Source organism: Struthio camelus, chromosome 4, assembly GCF_040807025.1.
Source record: "Struthio camelus isolate bStrCam1 chromosome 4, bStrCam1.hap1, whole genome shotgun sequence".
Lineage (NCBI taxonomy): Eukaryota > Metazoa > Chordata > Aves > Struthioniformes > Struthionidae > Struthio > Struthio camelus.
The window spans coordinates 57,552,968-57,579,106 of NC_090945.1; the positions used below are offsets into that span (position 1 = coordinate 57,552,968).

Consider the following 26,139-nt stretch of genomic DNA (forward strand, 5'->3'; position numbering starts at 1 on the left):
CAAACTGAAGGGGTCGTTTACATGTTTCTGTAAATGGAGTCTGGGTTAAGCCTCAAGGTCTCGGTGGAAGTTAAACATCGTATCTTAGCAGAAATGCTTTGGGCAAATGCATTAAAAATAATAATTGTGCAACTTTGAGGGAGAAGGACTGGTTTTGTGATCGCTATATGATTCTTGCCAACATTTAGATATCATTTCCACAGCACTTAGCACAGACTTTTCCCCCTTTTCTTGTTGCCACAGTAGGAAATGCGTTTGCATTTGGAGTCGCCAGGCTGCTAGCCTGGGCCCAGGGGCAATACCTGAAGAGCACTTTGTGTTGTCATGGCTGTGTCACCCTGAGGAGACCAGCAAATGGAAAGGCTCCGTTCCAGGTGGGGCTTTTTCTTCAAGGCCTGCTAACATATGAATTCTTGTGTTTGCTGCAGAGAACAAAGCACACTGTGCACCTGTGAAAGTGTTTTTAAGTTACAAATGTGACAGAGGTGTTGTTCGCTTAGTTTGCCGTGTAGGACTTACAGCTTCTTGTTTAGCTACAGAGACTCACACCATGCTGAGGACATGCTGTATAATAAGCAGCTGAGTTTCTAGAATCTAACAAGATTAAGCTGATTTAAAATTTCCTCCTAGTTATCCTTTTCCCACTGCTTATTGTCAAAACACTTGAAAGTTTTTCACTCACTCCGCTCCATGTTTCTTTGTTACTTTAGGCTGTGATTCATCTCTGAACCTGGCGTTGCAGAAAGCCACAGATGCAGTGGATGATATCTTTGAGTCCCTCAGGGGTATTGCGAGAGCTCGAATGCACCTGAAACAGTTTAATTCCATCCATAATCCAGGCAGCAACACCCACCAGGCAAGTGGATCATTTTTTTCCCCCGTTTATGTTATTTCTCTAGGATGCTGTCAAAATTACACCACCACTAATAGGACTAATTTTGCTTATGTACTGATCCTAGATGTGTTTTGCCCATGTGGAATGCATTTGAGTATATATTTTATAATTGACCTAATCATCAAGAACTTCCTGAAGTCCTTAATCCAAACACAGGCGTATCTGCGTCACAGTTAATAAAGAATTTTGCCTGATTAAGAAATCTGGGATTTGCTCTGCAGCACTGTGGTAGGATATAAATGTCTGTGAAAGGCAGGACTAGGTCGAGACTGTACTGGACTAAGATCCCTTATGACATATCAAAGCAGCATGCATGCATCCAGACAGCAACTATGTTTCTCTGTATTTTCTCTCCCTTCTCCGTAGCTGTGAGAGGCTGTGACATTTTTAAATGGGGGAAAAACGCAGCTTTTGTTTATAAAAATTTAACACATGAGCTACTCTATTAGTACAGGTCATCAGGACTAAATTTACTGTGTTTTTTTCTCTTTGCCCTGTCCCCACAAGTGTTTAACTTCTTCAGTTAAGAATAGACAGTTTTCCAATGGAAAGCAAATACTGCAATTTAGAGAGAGACTGTAAAACTTGATTCCAGCCTTGAGCCAGAAAAATAATCCTTCCAAGCTCTAAAGTGTACTATAGGCCAGTAAAGGGATATAGTTCAAATTAAGCAATGCTTGTAACAACAGGAGTCAGAAGCGCTGCAAATGGCACTGGAAAGGTGAGGTGAGGGAAACGCATTATTCAGGTCTCTTGGCACTTACGACCAGTCTGATGTCTAAAACGGGGAAAACTGTAAAACGTTTAATACGGTTCACTGTGGGGGCAGTCAGAGGATAAGAAAATACCCTCTAGAAGTTTCCTGGAAACGTAATTAGCGTTGTGCATTCTTTGGATGTAACTTGGGTTTGCTTGCTTGGGGCAAAGCGCTGATATGCAGCAAGGGATGTATTAACACCTTGCAGCCCCCTAATCTGACTATATGAAGGGTTTAATTGTCTTGAATATGGCCAACAGCTAAGGCTGTTCAGCACTTTTAGAGTAGCTGGAAAAAGCAGGCAGCATATTTGTTTGCTGCCATACAACTCTCTAATAATGTCTCTCTCCTTTGACTGGCAGATGTTAATGCATGGACAGAGCATTGCATGCACCAGGTTAGCTCATTTGAGGAAGCGCTACCCTTCCCATGAGCATACACGCTCCCTGCCCTGCCCGTGAATGGGCTCCCCCTAGAGGTGCTTTCCCACTCTGTCTGCTGGGAAGCCTTCATTTCTTGTTAAAGCAAAAAATGATTCCTATACTTAAGCAAGGGGGCAGAATTGAATGGCCTCTTAAAAGGACTTTTCACAGCATTGCAGTTTGTGTGTCTAACATAAAAAGAGCTAATGAATTTTTCCGTCAGGTTGTCAAATCACTTACTGTAGCAACCATGCAAGAGGAGAGTATTTATTTTGTCTGATATTGTAACTACTGTTCTTTTCCTTTCATTCTTGATCTTAAATGTATTCACCTCTTTCCTCCTTCCCTCCCTCGCTTCCTCCTCCCTTCTTTCCTTCCTTTCTTTTTGAATAATCTGTGATAGCTCATGTCTGTCGTTTGTCCCATATCTTCGTAAGCCATAGCTTTTTAACAACTGTTTTAAATAGAATTTGTGCTCTGCCAAAATTTAAATTTGATAATGGTTATATTGTGTGAGTTAGACATCAGCGTAGCTATTGGGAGTTGTATTTTTTACTTCCTGACAATTTAGTAGATGAATTTCAAGTCACGAAAGATTTTGGAAGTTTTTGAAAATATCATAGCTAAAAATGACAGGTGATTTTCATATCTATCTTTCAGTATCTGTGTAGCCAGCCTGGGTCATTTTGAAGGGGACTAAGTTTTAGTGCATGAAAATTCAGACACAAAATTGTAGCACATTTTTAACATCCTGCCTTTAGAGTGAATAGTTATGACTCAAGTCAGATAATATTTATCCTTTAATTTCATGAAGTGAAGCTCTCTGTTTAGCTATGATTTTGCTCTTTGCTCCAAATATTTCATTTGTAATGTCTTTCTGAGCCTCTTCTATAGTACTATGAAGGTAATAAACAGATTTTTGTACGCAGAACTTCATGCTTGTATGTACATATTCAAACAGTTGTTTGTTGCATGACTAGATTTGACGCATATCTTGGCATGCTCTATTGAAAGATACTGCAGCTAACGTCTGTTGTAATTTGCTTTGTTGGCTCAATTAAAAATTACGCGCGTCTTGTAAGAAGGACTAGAAGAATTGTATAAATCTTCGTTGTTGATAGAAATGTATTTTAAAAATGTAAGTTTTATTTCTCACTGTAAACTGTTGGATGGAAAACATCCCTAATTACTGAGAATACTTTAGAAAATGTTAGTTCCAAGCTATATAACTAATTGGCCTGCTTTTATTTTCCATCCATTTTTATGTTTATCGTGCATGATGACTCTTGTAGGTCTCGTCTCTGCCAACTGAATGACGTAACACTTGATTTTCTTAAGAAATCTAGGGATGATGCATACCTGGACTGGTGCCAAAAGAAGAAGACAAGTGTATTAATTTAAAGCTGCTAATTTTCTAAGACTGGTGTGCTTCCTGAAATTATTGTGGTTCCACTGCAGTTTTGGCAAAGTTGTGAAAGCAGCAAAATGAAACCCCATCTACAAAACTAAGCAAGGTGGATTTTTCATTGAAGAAGGTCTTTCACGATTCCCTAAAATTTTCATCTTAGAAACGTTTTAAGGGTGGCAGAATGGTTCAGACCATTCATAAAGGGATATGAAAATTTCTAGACTACTAATTCTTATTCAGCACAGGTTAGTGGACAGGTTAGTGAAAGAGATCACATGTAAGTGCTTAGCGCACTTTGAAAAGAATTGGGAGTCCCAGTTCACTTACTGGCTAGATGCCTGTGTCAGTTGGAAAACTCCCACTTTCAAATATGCTTCTCCACGTAAGAAGGATGTCTAATCTCCAGTTTCTTTAGATGGTTATGGATATGTCTGGAGTGGTATGTGGATGATACTAGTATTTGAGGTGTCATCACCCATTAATTGTGAATGTCATTTTGCTTGAATCAGATGACATAATAAAAATATTTATGACCCTACCTAGCTTTTTCCTTTTAATTCTGATGCGAACACCTGCTTTTGTCCTCTCTAAATCTACTCTCTTTTTTTACCTTGTTGGTATTTTAGACAAAATAAAAATTCTGATATTGGCGGGGTGGTTTGGCTTTTTTTTTCACAAGGTTTTCCACAGCAGCAAGTATTTTTTGCATGCATTGTCCGTGCAAGTTGAAGGAGTAATAAGACTTCTTAGTTCCGCTCTTCCACGAAGGAGAAACAGGCAGGTTGGCCGTGCTGATATCCAGGCTTCAATCATGACATGACACCTGCCATATCATGACACGTGTTTGTGGGAAGGCAGGAGGGGACCAGTAAAGCAAACCCTCCTCAAAATCCCTATTTAGATATTTTATAAAGATATTCCAAAGGAGATGAGACCTTTTGGATGTGTTTTGGGCAATATATAGCATCATCTCTATGGCTATCCCCTTCCGTACTACCCAAAAAAAGACTGGGGGGAAATTAGAAGCCCCACTTTCTTCTTTGCCTCACAGGGCAGAGTAAATCTGTGGCTGTCTTCCTGTCTTTCCAGTTTGATCCTAATTCTGTGCACACCATTTGCTGCCAAGGTCACAGAGACTGCTGCTGCTCCAATCATTTTTCTGAAGTCTCTGAGTAGTTTTCTTTCGAGAATAAATATTTTCATTTCCTTTAATGGAAATAAAACATTTAGAAAAGCAGTCGTACCAAGTCTTGGCAGCTTTACACATGGTATGCTACTTTTTTTCTACAGGCTTCTTACAAACCGCTGCTGAAACAGGTAGTGGAAGAGATCTGTAATCCTGATCGACCTGATCCTGTTGATATTGAGCATATGTCATCAGGCCTCACTGATCTCCTTAAAACTGGATTCAGCATGTTCATGAAGGTAAACCAGGCTTCCCAAGCTCATCTATAGGATTTTCCTAAGATCATAGCATAATCGTGCGGTAATTGATCTTATGTATTTCAATTGGTATTGTTCAGAAAAACCTAAGAGGCAGGTAGCAGAGTTAAATCCTTTTGGGGAACGGGAAACAGCTTGAGACACCACATGGCAGCGAACAAATGGGCAGCACGTGCTGAGACAAAGCAAGAGGAATGGAGCAGACTGGACACCTGGATAAGGGTGATGCTGGACACCTAGAAAAGGCTGACATATTTGGGAGGAGTTAATGTGGCTTCAACAGAGGAAAGTCCTATCTCATACAGGTATTTGAGCTCTTCAGAGACATGAACAAGTAAGTTCTTAGGCAAATGCAAGCTCATATGACCTACCTGGGTTTCCAAAAGGCATTCCGCAAAACACGTCATCAAAAGATTTTAAGGACACTGAGCGACCTTAAGATAGGAGAGAAGTAAGAATAAACAGTCAATTCTCATAGCAGAGGAAGATTATCAGAGGAGTTCCATATTCAGTGCCTTTTCTATAGCTCAATAAGGTTAAACCTGCAGTGGGAACGAAGGAAGGCTCGTTAGTCAGAAGTTGCTTTGTGAGTGTTCTTAGCACGTGTTAAGACAGACTCTCCGAAAGGGCTTACTCCGCTTTATAAATTGCACTATGCTGAGTATTCACTAAGTGTCTGCACAGACACTAAGTGTGAAGTAGCTATGATGCTATAAATTTAGCTCTATCCTCCTGCGTATCCTGAGTTGTCCATTGAAGACAAACCCAAATTTATTTCAAACTACATCAACACTGTGGTTATGAGGACAGCATAAACCCCCATATAATATAGAAGAGCGTAGAAAGTAACTCTATCTTTTGATTGAAATAAAGTTTCTTAAGTTGCTATGTATCAGTGACTTCATAACACCAAACTGGAGGGAGTGGACCCTCCTAATATGCTGGGGCTAGGGCTGCCATCCCGAGGGACATTAACAAGCAGAAGGAACGGGACGATGGGAGCCCCAAAATGCCCAACAAATGCAAATATGGAGTCTTGCAGGCAGGACCCCCTGCCACAGCAAAGACAGGAGGCCGACTGGTGGGGGAGCAGCTCTGTGGGAAAGGGCCTGAGAGTCTTGCTGTAGACCTTGAACATGCTCCAGCAGTTTGCTCTTGCTGTGGTGAAGGCTGACTGCAGCCTGGGCTCCATCAGTAAGTGTGTCCATGAGATCAAGGCAAATGATTATTTGCCTCTACTCAGCATTGAGGAGGCTGCACCTGGACCGTCCAGTTTAGAATAGGTATCCACAAACTGGGTGAGAGGCAGTGGACCCAAGCTGCAGCACGGGAAATTCCAATTGGATATAAGAAAACAGAATGTCACCATGAGAGTGGTTAAGTCCAGAGAGGCTGTGGAATCTCTGTCTTTTGAGATATTCAAAACTTGATTCTACGAAGCCCTGAGCAACCTGACCTAATTTTGAAGTTGGCCCTGCTTTGCGCAGGGATGTGGACTAGATGAGCTCCAAAGGTGTGCTCCTTCCGACCTGAGTTATTCTGCAATTCTATGATAACTGAAAGGACAAAACATTCTTTCTATTGTGTGTGAACGCCTGCTAGGTCTGTTATACATTTCAAGACAGGTGACAAGATTAATTTTGATTGCTGTATTGGTACTGTCCCATTATCAGCCATTACTATCAAACCATTATCAATATGTAACAAAATTATTTTTGTGTTATTTCAGAGCAGGTTAGTCTCAGACACAAAATCTGATATGCCTGAAGTTCAGTCTCTGTTTTCAGAAATCTCCACCTAGTGTTGCAGTGAATTTTCAAAAAGTCCTGAAGCAGAAGAGGATAGGTATAGAAATAGGGACCCGGTGTTCTTTCTATTCATGTATGAGACCTGAAAAAAAAAATTATGCAGGCACTCCAGAAATAGTAGAAGACACAGTTGCTCCACTGTCAAACAGAGTAAACAATCTGGTGCACACAAGTGGCTTCTGAAATGATTGGTTTTATTTACCAGTAACTCTCACAATTGCATTTATTTCATGGTATTTGGTTTTATTTTTTAAGCAGGAACATAGCTTGTCCTTTCTTTACCAAAAAACAACAGCAAGAAACATACGGATTCCAGAAGGTCTAACGTTCATGCGTGCAAGTGTCTGTGTGTGTATCATCACAGAAGTGTATTACAGAGATATCCTAGTCACAGAGACCCCTGTTGCACTTTTTGCTGCACTAACACAGAACAGAAGATCAGAGCGTGCAGAATGCAGGATTAACTGAGATCCAAACAGATGTGGGAGTTCAGGGAAACAGTGAGACAGGATCAATCAGCATGACAGCCAGTGTTTCCATTTCTGGTAATTGTATAACGTCAGAAGAGGAAGAGGAGGAAGTAGCCTTGTGGAGGTGTGCAGAGAGCTTCTCACAAGCTGGAGGCAGAGCACAAGAAAGAACACAAAATATGTTCTTGAAAATGTAACAAATGGCCATTGGGGGATGTAATCATGAGATGTATTTTCCATAGGAGAAGGCTGACTTTTCCATACAGAATGAGGCATAGACAAGCTGACAGCTTGAAGGAGGTCTCTTCCCTGCCTTTTTGTCTGTCAAGGTGTGATAGGCATGAAAAGCATTGAAATAAAAGACAAACAGCTTCTATTAGATATGAAAGAAAAGTAGGATATTGTAGAGAGCCATAAGAAAGTAGTAAGATGGTGAAAATATTGGATGCATATGTGATATACATGTGTTTGTATCTGTCAAAATAAGGATGTGGTACCAACAGAGGCCTGACCCAGGCAGATAGATAGAAGACTGATCTCCAAGATGTTATATAACTGGTATCTACGAGATTTAAACAGCGTGTGGATATGAAGACCTAGAGGGAGTTTCAAGATGGTGCCAGATTTAGGGACCTGTTGAGAGTAAGATGATACGATATCCATAGCACCTGAAAAGTTAGGGGCAAAAGAGTTAAAATGCTAGTTAAGTCAAACTGAACATAGCTAGACCACCATCAAGAGATATCAGAGACAGATTTAGTTTGGAGACGAGGAGATCTGGGCTGAAGAGGTGGATCAGCACAGGGATGGTAGCTGAATGTATGTCCAACCTGTTTCAGCAGATTAGTAGGAGAGAAGAGAGAGAGAAAAAAGAAAAAAGGGCCTGCTACGACGGCTTTGAACACCACAGATACTTGGAGGGCAGCAGGAGTGATGAGTAAGGACATACTGGGAGAGTGATTTAGAGAGGCAGGAAAAGGTTATTTTTATTTTATTACAGTTGTATCAAGACAATCTCATAAAGTCCAGTTGGACTCTCTGAAACGTATATCTGAAAAATCAGTTTGAACTAGAGGTTACCTAAAATCTTAGGTAACTTCAGGTTTCCTCAGTCCTATGACTGGACGTGTGCTGGCAAACCTTGTTGTAGCTCCTGAATTTCTGTCGTACAGAGAGGGTAGGATACTGCTACAGCATGAGGAAAAAAGATGAATGAGGGAAGGACAAGAAAGAGGAAGGTTTCACCTTCATTTTATTTCAGCTTCTGCTTTTTCCCATCTGCTTTTCTTTCACTGCTTATTCCTGTTTTTCAGTTTGTTTTAAGGTACTCTGGCTAGTAAAATTTGTATTATGAGTAGAGCTTCATACTCACTTAGAAGGAGGGAACTGCTCTGATCCAGACTGTTATTTAAATAAAAGTCCTGTACTGAAATCTTTCTAATATCAAGGAGGCTGTGGGACAAACAAAACCGTGTCAGTAGCCTCTTACCCACAGTGAAACCCACCTGAAGGAGGCGCAGATGTAGGTACCTGGAGGAGGCTGCAGAGACTCGAACCGTGCCTTCCCTTTGGGCTGTTCTCCCTCGCAGCAGTGAGAGGTGCAAATTGCACCCGAACGAACATAGTGCTGGGTCTGCTGGCAACAGCTTGACACACTGCACGTTGCAAACGTGTACTCAAAAAGCAAAAATTATTTTGAGGTGGGGAAATTAACATCCAGGAGGCATAGAAAGAGAACTGCCATTGGGACAGAGGCGTGTCAGTGTTCAGCCACTCTCCATCTTTTTCTCCCTCTCTTCTCTGTTCACAGTCTTGTTTGTGTGAAGACAAGCTCTTAAAAGTCTTTATGTGACTTAAATCTTTCATATCAGTGTTTCCTGCTGGTCTTGCTGCGCTTATAACTTGGTTTTTTGTGCCAGTTTAGACGTTTATGTTTCCTCTCAGAGTTTTTCCGCAGCACTTGTTGCCTCAAGTACCTGCATCTCTGCTAGTAGTAAATATATTCTCTCCTAAGGAATAAATAACAGCTGAGCAAGTGAACATTATGTAGGATGAATATTTCATGAACATCATCACTTACCTCGCAGATACGTGTTCTCGCTTGCTCATTTAGTTTGTAGTTTGGCGTGTTGGCTGGTGCTCCATTATTGTGTGAATGAGTTTCTGACCAGCCTGTATTTCTCACGCAGCTGATCTTTTCCACTTACTGCACCATCAGCACTGTAATTATTTCATGGGTTTCCTTGCATTTATATTTCGTTCTCAGTTCCTGAATATAAATGCCAACTCAAATAAAAATGCTTTGGTAAGTGATAAAAGCAGCCTTTGCTGTCCCAGATATATTAGGCTACAGCCACCTCTTGCAACACTGCTGCACAATAAAGGACTTAATTTCTTATTCGATTCATGTCTCCTAAGCCAGTCCCTCGGCATAGGTAACCCTGCTTTTTAAATTGCTTCCTGTCAGAAAACAATATTTGAGAACCTGCAAAGAGTTTGAATGACAGAGCAGGAGTCAAAGGAGTCTTTCCCTCTCCTGTCACAATTAGTGCCTCTCTTATCTGACCGACTCAAATTTGTTCAACCAGGAAGGAATTTTAAAGGTACCTCTCATCCGAGAGCGTTTCTCTGGCTGATGTGTTTGTTTTGAAGCTTAGTTAATGTGAAGGGAAAAGGCCTCTTTGCCTCAAGAATTCCTTTTTTTACTGCAGCTCTAGACCACATGTGGTTTCTGATGATCTAAGCAAGACCGCTTCACTGATACCGAGTGCCCTGCACAGCAGTCTAGTTTCAGAAGATTGATGTGTTTACCTGTTACTTTTTCCAGTTATTCAGCTGGATTAATTGGTTTATGATTGGTCACAAATAGCAGACGCACTGTGCTGGTTTCCTAATTGGCAGAGTTAGCCCTCGTGGGCCGGTCAAAGTCACTTCTGCTGACCCTCAGAGGAAACAGCGGTGTTTGGTCAGAGTTTTACAGACCACCTTCACCCTGCTTTCCCATCATCTCCTCCACTTGTGCTCCTCTGTTCAGACACATGTGCCAGCAGTGAGCCCTCTAACCACCACCATCCTCAGAAAATACAACAATGGTCAGCTCTGAGCTGCAGCAAAGGCACTGGTGTCCAGTCAGAAAGCTCTGCTGGTCCAGGGAAGCATCCTTCCTTTGGCCTCCTTTGCCTCTGTTTACAGGGGATTTTCCTGATGGGGAACACACAGGCCTCTTCTCTGCCATTACATCAGTCCTGCAACCAACCGTTACAACTGCAGCAGCAGGCCTTGCTCTCTGCCCACCTGCCCAACAACATGTAGAGGAGGTTTCACAAGCTTTGTCACGTGGTGATTACAGAGTCTGGGAGAGCAAAGCCAGCAGGGCATGTGGTATCATCAGTTGACCAAGTTTTGAGTGTATCTCTATATAGGCTCATCACAGCTAGAGGCTTTCAGGGTTCTGCTTTTTTCTTAGCTAGTCTTCCAAATTGCCCAAGGTAAGTGTAGCAATCATTTTTAATGCATGGCCTTTTGAACTGAAAGTGAATTTCATTCAGGGGCTTTTGCAAAATTAAAATTTCACAGTAACTGAGATTTACAGGATCTGGAAATGTCCTGAAACAAACTAGTTTTTAGGAGGATTCCAGAATGTGCACATTGCTTTTTGCTGCAGTTCATTTCAGTTCTTCTTCTATATCGCAGAAATGAGATGTGTTTAGCTACATGAAGCCAGTTCCTTCAAAAGAGACAGCCTTGGGTGGTTGTATTATCAAACCAAAAAATCTTGGCAAAAAATTACGTTCTTAACCCAGCCAAATATTTTTCTACCCAAAACATTGTCCTCCTTCAAAACACTTGCGCATAGCATAAGAAAATTACAGATTCCTTTTCATTGCAACTTTAATTTAATTCAGAGTTTGCATGCCTAATAGTATTTTTAATATGCATTTCTGGAATTTGTGGTTCAAACTTGAGAAAAATAATAAGTTTTATATAGGGAACATATGTTTGGATCTAGGCTTATTTTGACTGAAGGAAATGATTTGTCAAGATATTTTTTCTTTACTATAGCCATGAAAGCCTGTGTTGGGTGCCCTTACAGTTTTTCCAATGTTATACATGCATGTTTATGATGAGTTTGTTGTCACTAGGAATGATATTAAGAAAGAGAGACTTTATTCAATAGCAAGCTTCTGGAGTTCGAGGTCTTCACGTATGAATCTTCATGAAATGGAGTGGAGTAGTTTGCTCTGGTGGCAGGAATAAGAGTAGAAAAGAGCCAGAAAAAGGAATAAAACTAGTAATTCTCGTATTGCCTTGAGGTGCAGTAGCACAGCATTTTGTTTTGCCAACTTTTATACTCATCATCTTTGTGAGCAGTTAGTTCTTTAACCTTGTTTCACTGCTTACAGCAATTATGACATGAAATACTTTAATATTTGAGCAAATAATAGTTCTAGCAGACCTTTTTTTTAAAGTAAATATTTAGATCTTACTCAAACTCCTCGTGGTATTTGTAATTAAGGAGTGGGCTTTTTTCCTCTTGAGGTTAACACTGTTTTATGCAGATAGTACAAAGTGTCACATGGGCAAGAAGTCTAACATGGGAAAGTGGATAAAGAGAGAGAAGGTCTTTGTAAGGCCCGGTATACTGATTTAATTGTTCTGTTAGTCCAAGTGGAAAACTGCTAAGTGTAGCCCTAGAATTGCAGGACATCCTGCTACTTTGTAGTATATACACTATCTGTGCCATCAGTTGAATGAAGATGACTAGGAAAGCAGGTGAGATTAAGAGAATAAACACTCAATACACAAATACTCAGCTCAGTAATACATCTGTCTAAGGCTTTTTGTACAGATTTCAAACTCCTGAAGAGTTCAAGAGCTCTGTGCTTGGGGAGCAGCATTAAATAGGGAGCACTGTGTAATCAAAGACCAGCCAGCCTGGAGAGAGAGAGAGTGCACAGTCCTCCTGTGCTTGCTTCAAAGGGAAAAGTCTCTTTTGAAGGCTGCCAGTCAGAAAGCATGACGGAGCTGGAGGACAAAAAACTGCCCGAAGACTAAATATAGGACAGCCACAATAAGGAACAGAAGAAGAGCTGCACCCTGAGGAGCTGGAGCCACAGGGATCAAAGATAGTAGCTGCCATAGTGGTGAAAGCAGAGCGACTGCGCTCCGCCCAGACACGGATTGATTACCACTCTCATTCTGTCGAATGAATGCTGCCGAAAACCTACACAGCTGGAAGGCGAGGGGGTGGAGAGTCTAAAAAAGAGCAAATTGAACTGTTCTCACTGTCACCTTCGAGAGCCAAACGTTTTGAGTGTTTCATACTCAAAGGCATGTGGTGGCGTAACGAGCAATTGTACGGGCTCCGTTGACATCACATCCCAAGGCTCCGCAGAGCCTGGCACAAGGCTTTATCAGGGTTGGGTGTTTTATTAAGAAAGCGAGTGTGAGAAAACAGCAAACTAATCATACTTTTAGAAATGGTTTAGAGGAAACTAATGTAAAACATCACCTTCACATTTAAAAACAAAAAGTAGTTTTTGGGAGTCTTAACTGAAATGGAATGTTTGTGCCATTTTAATGATAATTAGAAAAAATGAAAAAAATGTGTTGTTTGTGCTACAATTTTTCCATATTAATTACACCCCAATCATAGCAATATTGAAAACTTTGAAGTGAATTGAGCTAAAACCTGAACTTGTACTATAATGAACCTTATTTATTTTCATTGGATGAATTATAAAGGATTATTCATTGCATTGATGAGAAAACATTATTTATGATTCTTTCCATTGCTGACCTAAGGCAGGGATTCTCACATGTTTAGACTGGACCCCTTGCTTCTACTAAATCATAATTTGCCCCTCATTCCTTAAAGCCCTAAGCATACATGTATCCAAACTATGCATCTACCCAAGTACTGCCCTCCCACTCTGGGAAAGAAAGAAAAGGAATGAAGAAAGAATGGAAGGAGAAGTCCTTAGACCCCATGGGAAACTCTTTTAGACTTCAGTGGAAGCCATGAAGACTCCATATCCCTGGAGAAGTTCATCATTTTTAAGCTGACATTATCCCCAATGATCTCCCATTCAACTGCTGCGGGACCCAATGTTCCACGAATATTTATTTCTGAGCATCTTTGTCAGCAGTCTGTCTTTCTCTGGCAGCTCATGGTGCCAGTATGCTTTGCACAAGTTTGGAGAGGGAATGAGCAGCTACAAATAATGCTTTCTGTCGTTTTACAGGTGAATCGCCCTCACCCTGGTGATCATCCTCTTCTGATCATCTATGTGATTGGAGGAGTGACAGTCTCCGAGGTCAAAATGGTGAAGGACCTGGTAGCAGCACGTAAACCTGGTACTCAGGTAAAAAGAGTTCTAAATATGCAGTTTCTATCTGAACAAACACTAAGCAAATCCATTGGATGATGTTGGCTGTAGTGTTGGTACCAAACCTACACCAAGCCACAGCCACATAGATGGTAATGGTGTTAGGATTTTGCTGTGAAACATCTGTCGCCAACGAGTGTTCAGACTCAAAGCATCTGTTTTTTCACATGTTAGAGTCAGCAATTAAAGTTCCAACTCAGGTTGGAGGCTTGGCCTTCGGTACAGACTAGCATTATTCTGAAGGAGCTTTCATCAAGTCTCAAAAGACTCATGTACTGGAATTGTTTTTAAGCAGAAACATTTGGTGTCCAAGAGGCTACAAGCTCCCTGGTAGTGCACCTACAAGCCATAGTGCAAGAATGCTCAGAAGGAGCCTGCCAAGGACCTGCATACCTTCTAGTGACGTATCAGTGGTGATGGACCAGATAAGTTAATCAGCACTGCTGAAGAGCAAGATAGGCTAACCTGGATATAGCTGTGCTGCTTCTGGACCAGACCATGAACCTGCCCTGTTAGACATACCACTGCTAGGAACAGCCCCACCAAGTACACCAAGGAGCAGATAGGACTATCTGTTTAAAAGCCATCTCAGATAGGGGCAGAAAACATTTGTGATTACAGGTTTAACATGAAAAGGTACTGGATCTAAGTGTCACAAATCAAAATTTCAATTGAAAAGACTAAATTAATATCTGAGTTTGTCTTAGGATGCCAAAAATAAAATACTTCAGCTGAGGGAGTTAGAGCAGAATTGTCCAAGCGCACTGCGCATTTGAACCTTCCCAAAATTACTCCTTTGGCCTCTCATTGCTCTCTACTGATAAGTGGCTTGCACCTTTCCTCTAAAATCTTGACAAACAAGATCTATGTCTAGATACCCCAGACATTGAACCTCAGGCCATTTTCCTTTTATTCCACTTCCAAGATTAAAATGCCAGCTGCCCACTGCATGCAAGAGAGTGTGTGCAGCAACTGAGAGGTCGGCCTCTTCCCAGGCACCCTTTTCCACAGAGTCAAAGACAAACCCTTTCCCAAGGAGGTTAATGGCTGGGGCAGTTTAGACACAAGTAAACAGACAACATTTCACCAGCTTTTCTAAAAAAATACTCCAACCTATCCTTGAGTTTGCCTTTCCTTCACAGTATCCCCGCTGTCCCTTATGCAGTTTATTCTTCCTGACCCTCCTCCATAGCAAGTGTTTCTTCCTACTCAGTTTTGGAGACACTTTAGTCCCCCCATTAGCCACAGATGAGACTTCAGCTCCTAACAGCAGGTGCTGCTTTGAACTGCCCTTGCACTAGATGCCTTGGCTAGCCTGAAGCAGACGATGGGGAGAGAGCCCAAAGTCTCCATGGCTCTTGGATATGCTGCTGGACTCCTGCCAGAAGGATGGCTCCTGCAGTGTAGCCTCAATAGCCTTCATGCGCTTGGTCTTTGCCTCTTTCACTCTCTGGCAGCAGAACTTGACGATAGCAGCTGTCATCTGAGTAGAGTGGGGAGGCAAAAGAGGAGGATGGATGAGCTCTGGCAGCGTCTAAGATGTTAAAAATCATTGTTAATTGTGGAGGAATATGTACAAGAGCAATCGGATGTCTTCCGGGTAGTGCAGTTATACAAGGTAATCTAAAAACTGCAGAAAGATGCAAGTGCTGTATAACCAGCTGCATCATAAACGTAAGTCTAGTTTCCAAGGTGGCGTGTAAACATCTTGTTTTCAATTCCTATGGAATTCAGTTTTGATTAGTGAAAAATCATTAGCAAGACAGAGCCAACCAAGCCTGAGCCACCCCTGGGTTGCACATGTGTTTTCCACGTTTTAGTTGTCTTTGTGAAGCAGTCTCAAGCACTGTTCTATAGGCTTGAATACCAATTTTAAGTAATGGTTTTTCATCTGATAACACATTTCTCCCCAATTAGCCTATTGCTAATCTCCTCAACACAGTGAATAAAATTCTTTCCCATCTTGAACAGGGATTGAACTGTGACACACTGATGGACAAGTTAATCCACACCTTAAATGTATTAATATACCTTGAAAGATAAGCATGGGGTTAACAGGCGAGCTGGTTGAAAACTATGCAGTAAGACTTTTGACTAGCTTTCTAGAGGGAATTGAGGCTTGACGGTGGTGACACGGGATCTGGTGTTGCTTTGCTTTGGCTTAACCCTGGTGGCAGGTCACCCTCTGAGGCAGATTCCTAAAGAATTTTAAGCTTTTACTGCCTCTTGCCCTTTGTCCAAATGTGCTATGTTAGAGGTGAAAAGACTTCAGGGGAGAGTGTAGAGGAGGAAGAAAAGAAGAAAAGAAGCAGTTGTTTAAGTCTCTCATATAAAAATGTTTATGAGTTAGCTGGATTTACCTGGATTTCTGCACTACAGCTTGTGAATATGTGCCACCTGTTTGGGATTATTCTCTTTTCAAAACGCCAGGCATTTGTCTAACCCGAGCCAGCATTTAACAGAGCTTTTTTTGTGGCATTCAGGCAATCGGTTTGAGACATCAGGGCAGGAGGAAGACGCTGGCCCCACGGTTCCATTCCGTTCCGACAAAGCACGGACAGTGCTGCTAATTATTGTCTCTGGAGAAACAGAAAGGCGTGTGGGTGCAGAAATAAAGAATCGAGTAAAGTAACAGAAAAACTGACAGGATGCACTAATTGCTGCAGCGTTTGTTTGTAGTTGAGGCAAGTGGCATTTCAGTGTGAGGCAGAAAACACGGTTCCATCCACAGAGGTGCTCTTCGTCCGAGTATAAATGACAAATTCATTTCTCATCGTGAAGCACAGGGGAATATAGTATTTTCTAGGCATCATTTGTTTTTTGAAGGTGCTGAGTAGCCTCCCTGACAGTACCTAACCAACAGAGAAGTATCCTAATAGAAGAAGAAAAAATGACTTTTTTCATTAATTAGGAGAGTGAAAAAGGGTAAAGAGCAGGAGTGGAAGTTGTTACCCCCCCCCCCTTCAAGTATATGTAGTTACAGCTAAGGCATGCGGACAGATAAATCCCTGCAGATGCATCCTTCTCTTCCCTTGTTCTGCGGGTGCTGCCCGTTGCAGCGCGCGGGGCCAGCTGTGAGCTCCTGGCTGCTGTAGCTCAGCTGTCAGCAGGAGCAGCATCCCCTCACCTAGAGCATCAAAGACAGGCACAACGTATTGAATAAGGAGAAGGTCTGCAAAGGAAATTTACTGTCCTGAATAGCCTTGCCTGAAGAAAATATGGCCATTTCTTATCTGAGCAGCTCACCCATTCTCTGTAAAAATGAGTAGACAAATATTCACATTTATCTCCATGCAGAACCCTCAAAGATAGCAGGGGGCAAGGAGGAAAGTCCCACAGTATTTATTTAGCTTTATCCTTGCCCATAAGTTAAAGTCATGGCTCTCATTTTTCTATCTGAGCTTGTTATCAGTTAGACAAATCCCCTCATGGTTTAACAGTAGGACTCCAAGATGAAATTGCTTTTATCTGGCAGTGGCTGTTGTTGTTGCTTGGCCAAAAACTTGGGTAATGTGCCCCCTCATGTTTTTCAGAATTAAGCTGGGTGTTACCAAGATGAGCACATTCTGTGCTATACATTCTTACATAACTTAAGTAAGATGGTGTCAGCCTTTGGCACCTGCAAATTACAGAAATAGTTTTTCAGCCATAGGAAGCAGAAGAGATAATCAGTGTCAGTTTGCTGCAGATTGTGTGGGAGGATATGGGAAGAGGGGAGCTGAGGGGGAAACGATCATCAGTACAAAAGAGATCCGTAGTAATTTAACTCCAGATTCTTTTCATTATTTGAAGTGAAAAGATGAAAGAAAGAACAACAAAAATTTGAAATGTAGTACTACCAATTCTAAACTGCATTCGTCTTCTAAACCTTTCTTTAAAAATCTCCTGCGATCTTAGACTGTACAGGCCACACGTGTGAGCTGAGTGCTTCATGCTCTGCAATGAAGAGCGCAAGCAATTTGATAACTACTGCGGGAAACACGCACACACGCACTCAGTGTTGTTGGTGCTTGTGCTTTCCCTCCTTGCCTTCGCGTTGAAGAAGCAAATTCATTTTCAAGTGGGCTAGTACAATAAATCCTCTGCCACATCCCTGCTTGCTGGTCATTAGTCCTGATCCCACGAATGCTGCTGAGCGCAGGGCTTTGCAAGAGCAGGTGTCCTATGACTTTGAGAGCAGCGTGACCCTAAGTGAGCTCTGTACACACTAGCTCCTTGATAGCTTTGCCCTGCAGGCAAGCCCTTGCACCACAGGCCTGCGTATTGTTTTTCACTTGAGAAAAATAGATTCAGTGCGCAGCTACCAATGTGCCTGTCTTCTCTGTAGTGACAGGTTCGTTCATCAGGCCCACCTTGGATTAAAAACTTAACCAAACAAAAGCAGGAACATCCCAGCAATGCCCAAGGTTGAACTTTGATCATGATGTGCAGAACCAAGGGTGTCTTGTCTGAAGAGACATTTCTGAACAGGGACTGTAGTTCACTGAGCAGCTGCAGCAGGCAGGCAACACTTCTGTCCTGCTTGCCTTATCTTAAACAGAGAGGAAACAGCTGTCATTCAAAACTGCGCGTTGACAAAATTCTGTGCTATAGGAGAGGAAACTGCTGGTTAATCATCTGGTGCCTCCCGGTAAACACAATGGTAGTCACAACAAATCACTGGGTAAGATGTGGGTAGAAATGAGTCAAAGCACACATTCATTAAGAGCACAATGCTACTAGTCATTATGTTCCTTAAGAGATTTAACTACAGTTATTAGCCAGCAGACAGTATCACTGGGCAAGTTGTATTGCCCTGTCAGTAAGCACCAGAAACATACAGCGTATCCAGTGGAGTGTAAGCAGACAGTTCATGTGCACCTCTCATTTATACTGCAGTCAGTCTCAAACCCCTTAATTTTGATGTGCTATTTCTTTTCCTCCTTTCTCCAGGTACTTGTGCTCTCCTCAGCACTCCTGACACCACTGAGTGTTATCGAGTTGTTGTTTGCTGCAGAGCATCTCGAGCCTGACTCTGATATCTGACATGGGAGGATCTGTGGAGAAGAGAAGTGGCTGCCTTCCCTGGAAACATCAAATCCCTGGTCTGTCACCCTTTCCAGTAGTCCCCCCAAAAATGACATGTCCTCTGCTGCAGTTATGGTTCCAACTGAATCATAAGCAGCTGGGTACCTGGCTGCAAGAAGGCGAGCACTTAAAAATGGTCCTGTTGTCCAGTGGCCAGCTCTCCCTTCTTTAAAGATAACGCAGCGTGGTCCCCAGTCACCTAGTATACGCTGGCCTTCCCTTAGCCTCACTCAGTACAAGCAAGGACAGCTGCTTCTAATAATTCCCTAGAAAAGGGCAAGGTGAGGAAAAGTCCTGAAGAACCCCAGGCTGCTGAATTTGCACTTCCTGAGCAGGCCTTTTCTCTGTGAGTAATCCTGATGGCTTCGCTGGGGTTGCTTCTGGTGAGAAATGCTGCTGAGGGAGGAAGAGGCTAGCAAAATCCACCTTCTTTGTCATGTTACCTTGCAAAACATGTGTGCCTTATGGAGCCTTAGCAGCCTCTGCTCTTACTTTGTCCCTCACCCCAGAGAGGCCAGGGTACAACCCTGGTCTCAGCAGCAGAACAGCTCCCAGCTCAACTGCTGGAGCCAGAATCAAGTGGTGAGTTACATGGTTGCTTCTCTCTCAGATTCCCAGTTCCTGCTCTAGTTTCTCCACCCACAGTCCCAGAAAAAAGACTGTTTCTAATGGCACACTCCCTGTAGTTTTGCGCAGTAGGACATATGGGCTGTGATGGTTTGATGTTAACCCCAGAAAAATGCTCCTCTCACATGCATTTAAAAAAGAAAAAAAAAAGAAGAAAAAAAAAGCATATTCCCACTTTGAAGAAGCCGTAATGGCAGATTCTTTCTTGAGCTACATTCCTGAACAGCATGATTAGAGAACAGCTTTTGATTTATGATCATGAAAGAGCTGCTATCAAACTCAGTTATGTAATTTTTCTTTATAAAACTTTGATATAATCTAGAATAAAAAAAGCATCAGCCAGTAGGGATTGTGATTGCATAAAGCACCAAGACTTCAAAATTACAGCATAAAATGGTGGAGCTATAAAGCTGCATCCTCCTGGTTCATCCCAGGGATGCTCAGACTACAGCTTACACTGAGAATGTGAATGTGAAATTAGATGTGAAGTTTGCTCTATCATAGCATTCTTTATTATGCCAAAGGAATATATTAAAGAGGAAGTAGCTTTTTAACCTTTGTTCAGTAGCTAGCTTAAGTTCTCTTAAATGTTTATAATGGTCTTCAGAAAAGGCTGCATTTTGATTTAAACTCACTCTTGAGTGGCTAGAAGGGAACAATGAACTGATTATAAAACATGGACAATGTTGCCTCTATGGAAAAGAGATTTGTAAGAATCACTATAGAATGGAACTTTGTGCTATTAAAAAATGAGAAATATTATGAGATTGTAATGTTAAAAGTTCAAGAAATATTTAACAGAGCAACTTGAAGGCAAATAGCCTGTCCCTTTGGTTTCTTTTTTTTTTCCTTCTGAACTGTTTATCTTAGCATATAGATGTTTTGAAAATTATGTAATCAATAAAGCAAAGCTCCTAACTTTGAGCCAACCTCAGCCCTCTGCTCCTTCCCTCTGATTACACAAGGCTGTGCATGCCCAGACAGCACATGCCTGTGACCCAGTTTTCTTTTGCACTGTTTGATTGCCCATAGGCACATAAAGCTTCCGTCCTGGAGGGGTTTCCGTACTCTGCTGGCAGCAGAAAGGCTCTTCTCCATCCAGTGGTCATTGCTGGCCTCTGTCAACAGGCCCAAGGGCGCTCAGGTACTCCTGTCTCTATCTGAGATGCTTGCTTTCCTGAGATGATAGAGTGTGGGGGCTGTGGTCTCCTCTCCCCCACCCAGCTTTCATCAAGTGCTCTCAGGTCTCTGACCTGGCCATTTGAGGACATTTTGTAGAGGATAATGAGAAGGGAATTGAGTTTAAGACGACACTGGTGCTATTGCACGTCTTACAGGTCAAGCAGTTCCCCTGCCTGAGGCAGTGGCTGGTTTTCCAGGCTCCCCTGCTGGAGGGATCTTTTCAGCCAGTGGGTCACAGATGTGGAGGTGGATGCTGGGACTCCGCCACCATCCTGTTCTCAGTAGTTAAAAGAGGGAGCACCAGACAGTTGCAAGAAAGCCTGCTCCTCTTCTAGAACAAGACTGGAATTGAGTCTTTGCAGGGGCTCTCATGTAATAAGTAACTCCACCTTTGTAGGAAACAGCTGTACTAGCTACACATAAAATGTGCTGGGAAAACGCTAGGGCGATGGGCGTTCTTCTGCCTTGGCAAAACCTTTCCCTTGTTCTTTGGGCTGCCGGAGGCACATAAAGCTCCTGCCAGTCACATGCAAGCAGGAGCAGTGCAGAAGAGACTTTGCTTGGGCAGGTGCCCTTCAAGGTGGGTGCAGGACCACAGCAAGGAGTGTCTGAGACCTCCATATGTGACCCTAAACTAAACTCAAAAGGATGGGGAGGAGAAAACACAAGGCCATTCTTAGCAAGGAGGCTTGCTACTAGAATTAGCTAAGCAATATTTGGTGAGAAGTTCAGGCTGGATGGGCAGGCTCAGTTTTGTTTATAAGCCCTGTCCTAAATCAGTTGGCCAGGCTGGGGTGGCAGGCTTATGGTCAAAAGATTATCAGCAGCAGGATCTTGTTAGTGTTTCCCCACACTGATAATTATGGCTGTGTGCTAACCCAGTGAGACTGTGTGGCAGTCAGTCTAGTACAAGCACAACCGTCCTCCTCAGTGAGAGGATGCAGTAGGAGCTCACATTAAAGCTACTTTATACACAAATAAAACAGTTGCAGACTTGCAGTAATTGGATTGAATTCTTCATTGTGCCATATAACTTAATGTGCAAAACTGTTCTACTGCCTTTTTTTAAGAAAGTGTAAGTAAGTCACTTAAAACTCAGTATTCTGCCAGTTTCGATCTTCCTTACATCATTCTTTTCTCAATAGCCTTTTGAGAAGAGGACACAAATAATCTAGTTCTGTTTTGTAAGGTCTCTGCTTTTTTCAGTCCCTCTCCTGAAAGAATTTTTTACAAGGACATTGTAAAAGGGGTATAAGAGTCCTCCCCACTGCAGATCGTGCTAATAAAAGAGTATAGGCAGTAAAGGCCTTCTTAACTGTTTATGCAATGTATGTTAACTACCTAGAGAAAACTTACTTTTGTCTTAGTGTTTCACTAGTTATTACTAATTGTTTCTCATACACATGAGGAACACACACACACAGAAACATGCAATTCAAAAAATTTAATGTTGAAACAGGCAGTAAGAATGAAAAGTCTGCTCCACATGAGGAGTAACTGTACATAAAATAAATAAGTTACAGTTTAAACAAAAGCACAACTGGCTTTTTAAAGTGCATGTGTATAAGGCCTTCTGCCTGTTGACTCCATTGGCTCAATGTAAAAATACATAAATCTGCCAGATGTGTTTAAGGATGACCAGGGACTGGCTCAGCTCAAAACAACCAACCAGCTTCATCACCTAGAGCCTGCAGTGTTTCACATCAAAGCTGAATTACAGCAGGGTTTTTTCTGGGCCTATCATACATGGTAGAGTGAGAGCAGGAGAAGAGTCTCCCATAGCAGCTGCTATGTACAGCAGACTATCACTCTAACTCCAGGCTCGTTCCTCAAGAGCTCAGTGTTGGATCATTTAGTCCAGACAGTATTTTTTCAGACAGTAAAAAACTCAAGTCACTTGTAGTTAGGTATGTTTACACCCTGTGCACAATAGTTTTGCATACAAAGAATCTGTTCAAATTGTCAGCAATAGCATAGCTAGTAAAAAAAAAAAAAAGGACCATTGTTTACAGTCTTGATACCCAGTCACGTCCACTTATTTTACACTTACAGAACAATTTCATGTTTGCTTGTTTGCTTTGAAATACATGGGTAATAAACAGCTCTATTGTGCAATGAATTTAAACAGATATCATGCTGTCCTTCATCCAAGTGAAAACAAGATAAGACTCACGTGGTTACTTCTCAACAGTGAACTGCAGTTAAGGCTCTTTCCCTGCTCAAGTACAAGAAATTGAGAGTTACAGCTAAAAGGTTTTTTTTCCCTGCACAAACATTAAGCCAAATCTGTCCTGTTGGAGAAGAGACAAACTGAAAGCTCATTTACTGGAAAGTATTTTCATTTGGAAATGGAACTTGTTCCACAAGTTACATCCCAGAACCATTTCAAGAGTTTCTTCCCCCTCCCCCGATCTTTTTTAACTAATTTCTTGTTTCTACAGCCATTCAAAAGGCTACCTGAACCTTTTTTTTTTTCCTCCTCCTCTCCTCTTTCCCTCCACAATAGACTCTAGAAGCGCCAGTGTTTAATATTCCAGGTTTCAAACTCAGACTACAATGTTGGGAAGACCAAAACCACCACTCGGCTCTGCTTTCAAACAGAAGTGACAGTCCTCACTTTGGCAGACAAAGCTTGCTTAAACCTTCTCTTCAGATCCTGCATGTTGGGGGATTTTGGCCGTGGAATAAGAGAGGTTCTTCTTCGCTCAGGAGTGCTGGCTGTTTGTTGTTTACTAACTTCTTTACACAGGACATGGAAAGCATTGAAAACATCGTTGTAGTTTTCACTGACAGATACTTCATAGAAAGTACAGCCCAGCATGCTGGCCAGCTGAAGTCCATGCTGAGGCTCCACCTCTTTAATATGCAAGAGATCAGCTTTGTTGGCTACAATGACAACAGGAACTGCGTTTCCTGGATGCAGCTGTCGAACATGATGGTAAAGGTGACTAAGTAGTTCATAGCTCTTGTAATCTGTGATGGAGAAGACTATCACAAGGGCATCTGCCCAGCGAATGCATCTGTTCAGCTGGTCATTACAATCCAGACTGTGTTCATGGATCTGAAAGATGAATTGTCTTAAGTTAGGTAGTTGAAATAGCAAAAAAGATTAAAGGAACTTGCCTTCAACATCTGTAAAGTCAAATGCATTTTAAACTTTCAGACAAACCTATTTGCATTTCAAGTACAAACTTAATCTGAGTGTGGCAAATAAATATATATGTTGATTCAGCTGCAAAAAGCTGGAATTTAACACTGGAGTTTGCTACACTCAAATGGAAAAATCGACCTGAGTAGTTTTGCATGCAGAGAAAGACTTTGTAGTTCCACAGAATGGGAAATTAACTGGCTAGACAGTAAGTCTGGGGAAGCAAAGATATGAGCTGGAAGCATTTAGACCTGGAGAGCTGCCCAGTTCAAAAAGGCAGAAATCCAGCATTACTCAGGTCTATACATTCAAAACTTTAACTTACAACATCCTAATGAGTAGGGGCACAACAGAGTAGACATAGGTTTCTACCGTACATGTTTATGAAACTAGTGTCATGACATTTTTCTTCCATGTGTACCACATTTGCACAAAAGCATTTATGAGAACAAGACCCTAGTTCAGCTGTACAAAAGTAATGGGCCTCCAATGTACAAATGATTCAATGAAATAGTCAGTTGATTTCTTTTACTGCCAGCACACTGCAGACACCTGGGACATCTCGTTTGACTGGTTAAAAACCAAGTTACCAGCTCTCCCACACAAAACACCAAACTCCAAAACAGACTGTGAAATATTTTCCAGAAGGACCGTTAACGAGATGGTGCACATGGGAAGGACATGCACACAAAAGTCAGAGCTGCTGTGGTGAATTGTATGGGTACATCTAACTCACCTGAACTCCTGGAGTATCTTGCACTTGAATAGCCAGCATCTCTCCATCTATCTGGATATGTCTGCTGTAGAGATTACCTAATAACAACACCAGCAGTATCACAAGTACAGTCGCAGCTCCGCAAACAGACAAATGCTGCTTTTGGAGGGAATGGGATGAAGTAGCCCCCCCTCCCCCCATTAGTTGGGCAGGGAAAATGGTATTACTGTGAACAAACTGAGGAACCAGTGTAAAATGTGGTATGTGTAACAACCTATAAATTTATGATGTTACTAGAAGCCTGGGATTTAATCTGCATTGACTTGTTTTGAAGCTTGACATTTAATATTGTACAGCTTGGAGCTTAACCACTTCTTAAAGGCTGACTTAAGTATAAAGGTAACTGTGTAAAATAACCAATTTTTAAATATAGAAACACAGTTTGCTTGTCATTTAAGTTTTTTGCAGTTCAGCAAGTCTTTTCTCTGAAAGACTTTTTGTAAGCTCTGCTGGATAACTGGTAAGATTTACTGTTTTGCTGTTTGTTTGGTGGGGTTTTTTTTCCCCCCCAAGTCATTTCCTCGACCAAATTCTGTGTATATAAGTTTGCATTAATTTACACTTCCCACTAGGCTGCACTCAGGCAGGTACTTAACATTGCCTCTTCATTGTCCCCATTAAGCTGGCCCTGCCTAGGTCATTTGGCTGCTAGCATTCAGTTCGCCTAGGGTAAAATAATACTAGGTTTACATAATGTTTTCTTGCTTTAGATAGAAGACTTCTTCAGAGAAGGATGTTTTGTCCATATAAAGAAAGTTCTGGTAGAGAATAGAGACACAATACGGGGAAACAGGAGTGAAGCTGTGATCATGAGCTGCATGCTTGCAGCAACTGGTGTGTACCTCTTTGGGCTGCCAGTCAGAGTACTGCAAGAGCTGCATGTCACGCGACTAAGTGAGCTGCCAGCCTCACGACTTCTTGGTGCTCGGTTTGCGATGCCCTTGCCCCTAAAAGCACCTGGCAGCAAGAGGCATTTATTGCCCCATCTTTAAGCTCTCCCTCTCGCCCTGAGGACCTGATTTCGGTGCTATTTCTGCACGCCGATTTCCAGGACTCGGCGCATCCATCCCCCTTCTCAGCGCAGTGACCCCCTTCGGGGAGCCCGCGGCGGCGGAGAGCCGCGGGCAGGGCGCAGACCGCGCTCCCTCCCTTCCCCTTCCCCCCTGCTTTTGCTCCGCAGTGAGCCCCCCCACCCGAGCCGCTGCAGCTCCTAGCGGCGCGGCCACTGTGGCTCGGGCGGGAGCGCGGCGGCGGCGCCCCCAGGGGCCGGCGCTCACCTGCGTTGCGCTCGTAGTCGCCGATGAAGCGCCTCGTGAGGAACCGCACCACCAGCGCTGCGGGCAGGCACACAGAGAGGCAGCGTTAGCCGGGACCGCCGCTTGGCCCCCTGCCCGCCCGCCCGCCCGCCCCCTCGCCTCACCTGTCTTGCCCACGCCGCTGCCCCCCACCACGGCGATCTTGACGAGGCGCGGGCGGGCGGCGCCGGCCGCCGGGCAGCCCTCGGCGCCGGCCGCGCCGCCCGCCGCGCACTCCGCGATGGTGCACATGCTCTGCGTCAGGCGCATCGCCGCCGCTACCGGCCGGCCCCCGCCGCTCCGCTCCGCTCCGCGCCGCGCCGCGCCGCGCCGCCCGGCCCGCGCTGCCCGCGGCGCTTTTCTGCGCGCCCCCCGCAAACCCCTCCCCGCCGCCCCGGCGGCCACTCAGCGCCGCCGCCCGCCCCCCGCCCCGCCCCGGTCCGACCCGCCCCA

General features: G+C 43.0%; 2 protein-coding genes across 3 annotated transcripts in view; one reads left to right on the top strand and one right to left on the bottom strand.

The window, feature by feature from the left end:
* SCFD2 (sec1 family domain containing 2) overlaps nucleotides 1-20,210 on the top strand; it is a 220,871-nt gene extending 200,661 nt beyond the window's left edge. The window contains exons 6-9 of one of the 2 annotated variants that reach the window (XM_009682020.2): nucleotides 711-856; nucleotides 4,773-4,907; nucleotides 13,449-13,568; nucleotides 18,525-20,210. In XM_009682020.2, coding sequence (XP_009680315.2) covers nucleotides 711-856; nucleotides 4,773-4,907; nucleotides 13,449-13,568; nucleotides 18,525-18,617 — 494 coding nt within the window. In that variant the 3' untranslated portion in view covers nucleotides 18,618-20,210. Of the gene's footprint in view, nucleotides 1-710; nucleotides 857-3,366; nucleotides 4,004-4,772; nucleotides 4,908-13,448; nucleotides 13,569-18,524 lie in introns of those variants that run through there. The other variant, XM_068942892.1, reaches the window with a different exon arrangement.
* A 1,687-nt stretch (nucleotides 20,211-21,897) lies between these two features.
* Nucleotides 21,898-26,012, bottom strand: RASL11B (RAS like family 11 member B). The gene is made up of 4 exons (XM_068942893.1): nucleotides 25,812-26,012; nucleotides 25,669-25,725; nucleotides 24,353-24,429; nucleotides 21,898-23,529 (listed from the first exon to the last, which is right to left on the bottom strand). The coding sequence occupies exons 1-4, from the start codon at nucleotides 25,954-25,956 to the stop codon at nucleotides 23,062-23,064; spliced, it is 747 nt and encodes a 248-aa protein (XP_068798994.1). The 5' UTR covers nucleotides 25,957-26,012; the 3' UTR covers nucleotides 21,898-23,061.
* Nucleotides 26,013-26,139: the final 127 nt, after the last annotated feature.

Coding starts and splice junctions, on each gene's coding strand:
- RASL11B (XM_068942893.1), bottom strand. CDS start 25,956: ATGCGCCTGACGCAGAGCATGTGCACCATCGCGGAGTGCGCGGCGGGC. Junction 25,726..25,811: donor CAGCGGCGTGGGCAAGACAG/GTGAGGCGAGGG, acceptor GCCTGCCCGCAG/CGCTGGTGGTGCGGTTCCTC. Junction 23,530..24,352: donor AAGATACTCCAGGAGTTCAG/GTGAGTTAGATG, acceptor TTCATCTTTCAG/ATCCATGAACACAGTCTGGA.